This window comes from Pinus tabuliformis, chromosome 6, assembly GCF_031772625.1.
Source record: "Pinus tabuliformis cultivar Carrire ecotype Pingquan chromosome 6, CPIR1, whole genome shotgun sequence".
In the NCBI taxonomy this organism is placed as follows: Eukaryota; Viridiplantae; Streptophyta; class Pinopsida; order Pinales; family Pinaceae; genus Pinus; species Pinus tabuliformis.
In genome coordinates, this window is record NC_142292.1 from 1,472,897,801 (window position 1) to 1,472,906,054 (window position 8,254).

General features: G+C 38.8%; 1 protein-coding gene across 1 annotated transcript; it reads left to right on the forward strand.

The window, feature by feature from the left end:
• The first annotated feature begins 831 nt into the window (after positions 1 to 831).
• LOC149264201 (uncharacterized) lies at positions 832 to 1,350 on the forward strand. The gene has a single exon (XM_089397266.1). It carries the CDS (start codon positions 832 to 834, stop codon positions 1,348 to 1,350), a length of 519 nt encoding a protein of 172 aa, XP_089253392.1.
• Positions 1,351 to 8,254: the final 6,904 nt, after the last annotated feature.

An 8,254-nucleotide genomic window follows, 5' to 3' on the forward strand; every position in this document is an offset into this window, starting at 1 on the left:
TCATGCCTTGGGACATCTATTTAGAGATTGCCCATTAACTCAGAAACCCTCTCCTTCCTCTGGAACGGATGCTTCTGAGGCAGATGGCTTCACCAAAGTAGCAAATCGCCGGAAATCTCATAAGAAGCAAGCCTCAAAGACCAAGATGCCACAATCCAACCCCTCAGGGCCTTCAACAAGCAATAGCTTCGGAATCTTAGCTAATCATACTGATCTCAATATGGATTCTCCCTCCCCTTCAGATCTAGAAGCAATGAAAGACAGTCAGTCGAAACAGGTAATAGCCCTCAAACATCAGGAAGCCTCTCCAAACAAGGAAGCTTCTACCTCTGATAAGCAGAAGGAACCTATATGGACATCCCAAGCAATGCAGATGGAGAAACCCCAATCGCAGGCCAATCCAGAAGCGGACCCTAATGAAGAATTGTACTATCCACAATTTATGGAGGAAGAAATAGAAGCAATAGATATAGGGGACTTGGACATTCCAGGTCTAGAAAAGGCTTGCACAACAAATAACTTTGATGATATACCAATGGGGCAACTTGAAAATCTGGAACAAGTTTTATCAAAGGCGCAAAGGAAAAAATCACTGGGTATACAAACTGGAGGACCCTGGGATGGAAGATTCATAGCCAAGGACATCAAAAAGAGAGGAAGGAAAACTAATTTACAAAGGACAATCAGAATTGGACACCTATTAGTGGAATCCGGTAGGTATTCCAAGTTAACCAAGTACTACAGATCTGAAAACAATCCGTCCCAATGAAGTTAATCTCATGGAATATAAGGGGGCTCAATGGCCCAAGAAAGATACAAATTCTTAAAAAAATGATAAAGCAAGAAAATCCTCAAGTTCTGTTCTTGCAAGAAACCAAATGTAATTCTAATACTATAGACAGATTTGCTGCAAAAATTTGGCCAGGAAGTTTCAATGCCGTTGTGGATGTTGATGGAGCATCTGGAGGACTGGCGATTCTCTGGGACTCAAGAGCTATAAATCTCAACGACATTCATGCTCATAGGAACTTCCTACAAGCATCCTTTCACATCACTGGGACAAATCTACATGGGCTCCTTACCAATGTTTATTTTCCTCAGGAAGCTTCTCTCAAAGCTAAAATCCTCAATTCCCTCTCTGTTCTCAACCAAAACAGGCAGCATCCCTTATGGATCTCAGGTGGAGATTTCAATATGATCACAAGATTGGAGGAAAAAAGAGGAGGTCGATGCAGAGGCAGTCAAGAAGGATTCCCTTTAAAGGATTTCATTCAGGCTAATTGGCTCATAGACCTACCTTTCAACAATGGATTGTTTACATGGAATAACATAAGAGCAGGGAATCAGTAGATAGCCTCTAAACTCGATAGGTTCTTGCTATCGGACAACGCTATCCACATTGGTGGGGACTTCTCTGCATCCATCTTGCCTCTCTCGGGATCTGATCATTGGCCCATTTCACTTCAATGGTCACGTCCAGGAAATAAAATACGCAGGCCCTTTCGTTTTGAAGCTTTTTGGATGTCCCATCCAGAATTCGAAAAACTTATCAGTACTGAATGGAACAATTTTTCCCCACCTCCAGGATCAAAAATGTTCCAATTTCAACAAAAGCTTAAGAATCTAAAGGGTAAAATCAAGCACTGGAACCACACATATTTTGGCAACATCTTCCAGGGCAAAAGCTCAATTGAATCAGAAATGAAGCATCTGCAACAAAAGATTATCGATGAGGGACGTTCAGAGGAATTGTTAGAACAGGAGAAAACTATTGAGTTGCAACTTGCAGAAATGGCTAGGCAAGAAGAAATGCTTTGGAGGGAGAAATCAAGAGTCAGATGGCTTAGAGATGGAGAGAAAAGCACAAAATTCTTTCACAGTACAACCATAAAATGAAGAATGCATAATAATATTACTCAAATTCAAAATGAGCAGGGCATCAAAATGGAAAAGCATGAGGATATTGAAGGCGCTCTATTGCATTACTTCAAGCAAGTGCACCGGGAGCCAAATGGAGATAGATCACAAGTGATAGAGAAAATTACCAGGAAAATTCCTAAACTCATCACTGATGAACACAACCAACTGCTACTCAAACCAGTAGACTTACAAGAGGTGGAACAGGCAGCGCGACAACTAAAAGTTGGTAAGGCTCCAGGACCGGATGGATTTACATCAAACTTCTTCCATAGTTCTGGGATCTGATTAAAATGGAAGTCTGGCAAGTGGTTGAGGAGTCACGATCTCTTCGATGGATGTTTCCAGGGATGAATGCGACATTCATAGCTCTGATTCCCAAGGTCGATATGCCAAGCACTCCTGACAAATATCGACCTATCGCTCTATGCAAAATAATCTATAAGATTGTGTCCAAAGTCATAGCTTCCCGTCTCAAAATGTTACTCCCTATCATTATCTCACCAGAGCAATCGGGTTATGTGGAGGGAAGGCAGATCACTGATGGCATTATCTTGACTCATGAAATAATCCACTCTCTGAAAACCTCTAAAAAGCCAGGTATGTTGCTTAAATTAGACCTCTCAAAAGAATTTGATAGCCTAAGTTGGATGTATATTGAAAAATTTTTAACTGCTTTTGGTTTTGTTGCCCCCTAGATTAGATGGGTCATGAGCCTTATTTCTTCCTCCTTCTTTCCTATTTTAATCAACGGCATCCCATCTGCTACCTTTCATCCTTCTAGAGGGATCTGGCAAGGTGATCCCCTCTCCCCATTTTTGTTTGTCATAATGGCTGAGGGTCTTGGCCGCAGCCTCAAATCTGCTCAGCAATCCCAGCTCCTCAGAGGCCTTTCATTTCATAATTCCCCTTCTTTCACTCGCCAGCAGTTCGTTGACGATAACATGCTTTATGGGCATCCCTCAGTCCAAGAAGCGCGTCAACTCAAAACTCTTCTCTCTGATTTCTCTGATGCCTCCGGTGCCTCCATCAAGAAATCCAAATCGTACATTTGTTTCTTTCATACTCTAGCTCCCACTCAGTCTGCAATTATCCACATTTTGGGATTCTCCTCAGCAAAACTTCCCTCCACCTACCTTGGTGCTCCCCTGATTGCCTTGGATCTTAACCACTCTTCATGGAAAATCCTTCTAGAGAACCTGGAAGCTCGGCTATCCTCTTGGACTCACAGATCTCTCAATATGGCAAGTAGGCTTGTTCTAATAAAAGTTGTTCTTCAAGCCATGCCGTTATACCTATTCTCCATTTTAGCTGCCCCCAAGTGGGTTCTCAAAGAACTCATCCTCCTTCAAAGATCTTTTCTCTGGGGCAGTAATGGCAATAAGCGAAAGTGGGCTCTAGTCAAATGGGAGACTACCTGCCTACCAAAGAAAGGAGGCGGAATAGGTCTAAGGGATCCCTCTAATAGAAATAAAGTTATGGGAGCTCGAATTTGGTGGCAATGGCTAGCTAAGCCATATACTCCATGGGCTTCTCTTTGGATAGCAAAATATGCTAGGAATTGTCTAATAGAGGAACGGATAAGACTATCAGAGGTCAACCTAGGATCAATTATGTGGAACTCTGCCCAGCAACACGAGACCCTCATTCAGTAGCACAGCTTCTAGGAGGTGAAAAATGGTAGCACAACAAGATTTTGGGGAGACTCATGGCAGCAGTTACCTAAACTAAAGGATCAAATCCCGCCTCATCCTCATTTGGAGCAGGAAATGCAATCACAAGAGGTAGTCAAAAACTTCTGGAGCAATTCTTCAAACCATGATTACAGGGAATGGTTAGAAGCGGATCAAATTTTAAGGCATGAACAAGCCCATACTCAACAAACCCTGGACACAGAATTAACAAAAAGAAGAATTCAATACTCTGAGGATAAAGATATTCTAAGGTGGGGTTATGAAGAAAAAGGCTCTTTTTCTACAAGAGAGGCCTACAACATCATAATAAAAGAGCATATGCTGCCAGATCCTCTTTGGAACAAAGTATGGGACCCATCATTATGGCCGAAAATCTCCACATTTCTTTGGATCCTATGTCACAACAAAATTTTAACATGGGATAACTTAAGGAAAAGACGCTTTCAAGGCCCTTCCATATGTCTGAACTGCAAACAAGAGGAGGAAACTACAAAGCATCTCATGCACTCCTGTCCGCTGGCACGAATGCTCTGGGAGAAAGCCAGTTTTCGCTGTCAAAAGGAAGGAAGAATCAATGGAGACATTATTGCTACTATCCGCAACTGGACCCATAACCCTTACCAAAGTAAAATCTTAAATTTCCTTTGGAAGCTTATTCCAGGATTCATCATGTGGGCCATTTGGAAAGAACGAAACAACAGAATATTCAAGGACCATCACAGACAGCTGGAAGACATATGGAACATAATCTGTCAAAACATTGAAGAAACCATCTCTCTCAAAACCTGGTACAAGGAGGATTTCCCATCAAACCCACAAGAACAATCTATATGGGCTAACTGGAATTTTAAATGGAAGCTCGATCAGCTGCACAAAGAAACAAAATTGCCAAGAAGCCAATCTCCTCAGAAATGGCTATCTCCTCCCATCCATATATACAAGCTAAATTTTGACGGAGCTTCAAAAGGGAACCCAGGGAAATCTGGCTTTGGAGGGCTATTCAGAAATCACAAGGGAGATCCTTTGTTAACCTTCCTAGGTTCTAAAGGATGGGACACCAACAACTCAACAGAATTGGAGGGTCTCTGGCAAGGGTTAAAAATAGCTCAAGGCATAGGTTTCTTTCCTCTAATAGTAGAGGGTGATTCCCAAATTATAATCAATACGGTTACAAGAATCCTTCAGGGTTCCCCCTCATGCAAAGTTTGTAACAGTTGGAGACTATCCAACAGACTTCACTATATTGAACTCTGGCTTTCAACCAACAGAGCAGTCACCCTGTTGCACACTCGCAGGGAAGGAAACAAAGTAGAAAACTTTCTAGCTAATATAGGAGTGGAATGCAGATTACAAATTCATGTTGGACCAATTTCTAGCCTAGCCACTGATTCTCAACTCCTGGAGCTCGACAATCTCATACAGAGAGACAAGCATCAGGAGGATGGGGAGCCCCCGGATGCGGGTGTTACTGCGGTCATAAATGGCTCTGACGCCAACTGTTACTACCGCGTACTGCATGCTGCAGAGCAGCGGGGCTCCCCAGACCTTCACCTTAGGTAAAATGGATGATCAGCAGTTCGACGGCAACGGTGGTGTCTGCGCATTTATGGTTTACTTGGTTCGAAGCATGGCAAGGATGGTTATATTCATTACCACCCGACTCTTCCCTTTCATGGTGTGTTTCAATTACTCTGGCTCTGAGTTCTGGTTCGCGAATTCTCCGGGAAGCAAGAGAGTCCTCCTTCTCAGAGGCACGCCTTGCAAGTTTCAAGCACGTCTCAGGGGTAAGCAGCTCACTCATCCTTCTCTGGCTCACGCATTTTTCTTTTCAATTACGCTCTCTGCTACTTTTGTGGTTTCTGTCGCCCTTTTCTTGCTATTCAATATGGTCCGACAAGGGGGCAGGAAGAGACCCAGAGGTAATCTCGGTGATGGCTCTCGGCTTTCTCCCAGTAGCTCTGATAACCCTGATCACTCACCTGCTAATCTCCCTCCACCTCAGGCGAATGTGCAGCCCTCTAGCTCTGTTCGTCGGCCTCTCCCAAACAATGCCTTTCAGACCACCCATTTTAAATTCCAGAGTAACCTCAATCGACCTCTGATCTCTGCCCACATCACCTTAATTATCTCTGAGGAAGAAAACCAAATCCATCCTTTGGCCTACATCGCTCCAGAACCCTCTCAGAGCAGCGAGCAGCATCTGACCTTGGACAGCCCAGAGAAAGCTATGGTGGAATAGACAGTCCATATTGATAGCCTGAGAATTACTATGCCCCATGTCGATATTCTCCTTGCTGAAGGGGGATGAAGCTCTGAATGATTCCAACCGCCCAATTTTAATCCCTGAGGACGATAAGGTCGGCGATGAAGTTCTGGGGGTGGCTAGTGACCGTCCAGCAGATGAGAAGACCTCTGGCGGGGGCAAGGAAGACTAAGGCCACGCGACACTGTTCGATTTCTTTTTGCTTTTTGTCTGTCAAGCAGACGACTGTTTTCAGGTTTCCTTGATAAAACACATGGCTCATCTCCGTCAGCTTGAAGTTTTTGCTCAGTTCCAGGGCAGAAGCAATGTTTTACAGGCAGACTTGCAATGGCTTCTCGCTTCTATGCTCTCGTGCACAATCTCTCTCATCTTCTGGTCCTTATCTGAAATGTTTTTCTGTTATGAAGTTTTTTGTAGCACCTATGCTCAGAATCCTTCCATTCTGAGGCTAACTTGTTGTGTACAGAGGCCTCGTGACTCTTCTAAGGTCTCGCTTACATGTAAAAATATTTTTATTTTAAGTTAATAGATAATAGTCTTTGCCGAGAAAAAAAAAAGAAAATCAAATGTAGAGTAATATTGTTAATATATTAGATGTAATATTCTGAATTTATTAGAGTATTGGGTCTGTTTACATCATCTTAATATAATGTGCTCTTTCTCTACTAATTGCATATATAGAATTAGAATCGGTGTTTACAATGAAACTAATGGGATTTTTAATGTTGAAGGTTTTGGCATTATTAATGTGGAAAAATGAATATATCCATATTTTATACATCTTACTTAAAATGTATATAATACAATGTAAGTGAAAGTAAAAAATGTAAAAATTTGGGCAAAGAATAGAATGTGTTTTGTATGTATTAACAATATTGAAGTGAGAGAAAAAATTATATAGATGAATGGTAACAGATTTGCTTGTTTTTGGATTTTAATCATTCTTCTTCAAAGCGAAATGAGTGTGAAAAGAGGTATCTTAAAATTGTCCAACTATTTCCTTATGTGCATTTAAATTTCCATATCACATATAAGAATTTTTGGTAATTGCATCATTGAATTTGTTGATGGAAAAATCATTTCATGTATTTACATGCTTATAAATCTTTTTAGCCAATAATCACTTCAATAATATCTTGATCTCATGCTTAAGTTGATATATAGAGTTTTTGAGACTTGGATGAGCGGAAACAAAACACCTCGTTTCCATGTTTTCTAAATATGAACACAAAGGTTTGGGATAAAATACATAGCAAGTGCCATATTTCAATATTCATCTTTGTGTTAACTCTTACAATCTTATAATTAAAAATCAAATAATAAAAATTGTTTTATTTTTTCTTAATTTTTTATATTAATTTATTTTTAAATATCTTTAAAAAATTTGCAAGTGAAAAAATTAGATCTTTCTAGGCTCATGTTAGATCTTTATTTAAGATGGATCTTTCTACAACCCAATATGAGGGGACTTGTAAGTTTGTACTTCCATCCATTCCCCTTTAAAATAAAAAATAAAAATGAAAATTATGTTCTAAATAGAAAAAAAAATATGAGGTATAATTAAAAAAGAATGAATATGTTGTAAAGTAATTAGAAGTAAAAAAAAATGTGTTAATAGATGTTTAAATCTTATACTTTTCAAGACTATTTCAATAAGAAATCTAAATAAACTATTTGAAGATCTATGTTAGAACTTCATATATATCGAAAAAATTTGTAAAAATAAAATATTTTAATGTTATATATAATGTGGATTATCATTAAAATATTTTAATACGAATTAAATTCGCATATACTTAAAAATATTTAATAATAATTAATAATAAAAAACCATTTTAATTTGTGTGAATGTCAATTACCTTTTTTTTATGTATATGTCATGAAAAAATTAAGATTTTATGGTTAAAACATTCATTTGGTGCTAAATATACTCTATTTAGCATTCAAAAATACTATTTAAACAATGTGTAAGCTTTTCCATCATCAAAGTTGAAATTTTGAAATTTTGCTTATATCATCCAAAATAAAAAATAAAAATAAAAATCTAAAAAAAATAAATAAATATAAAAAACATTTGTATAATGTCTGCTTATAAAAAAAATTGCAAATGAAGAAATTAGATTCCTCTGGGCTTATGTTAGATCCATATTTAAGATGGATCTTTCTACAACCTAGTATGAGGGGATGTGTAAGTTTGCCCATCGCTCTATTCCCCTTTAAAATGAAAATAAAAAATGTTCTAAATAGAAAAATAATAAGGGGTATAAATTAAAAAATGAATATGCTGTAAGTTAATTAGAAGTAAAAAAAAATGTGTAAATAAGATGTTTAAATCATATGCTTTTCAAAACTATTTCAACGAGAAATTTAAATAAACTAT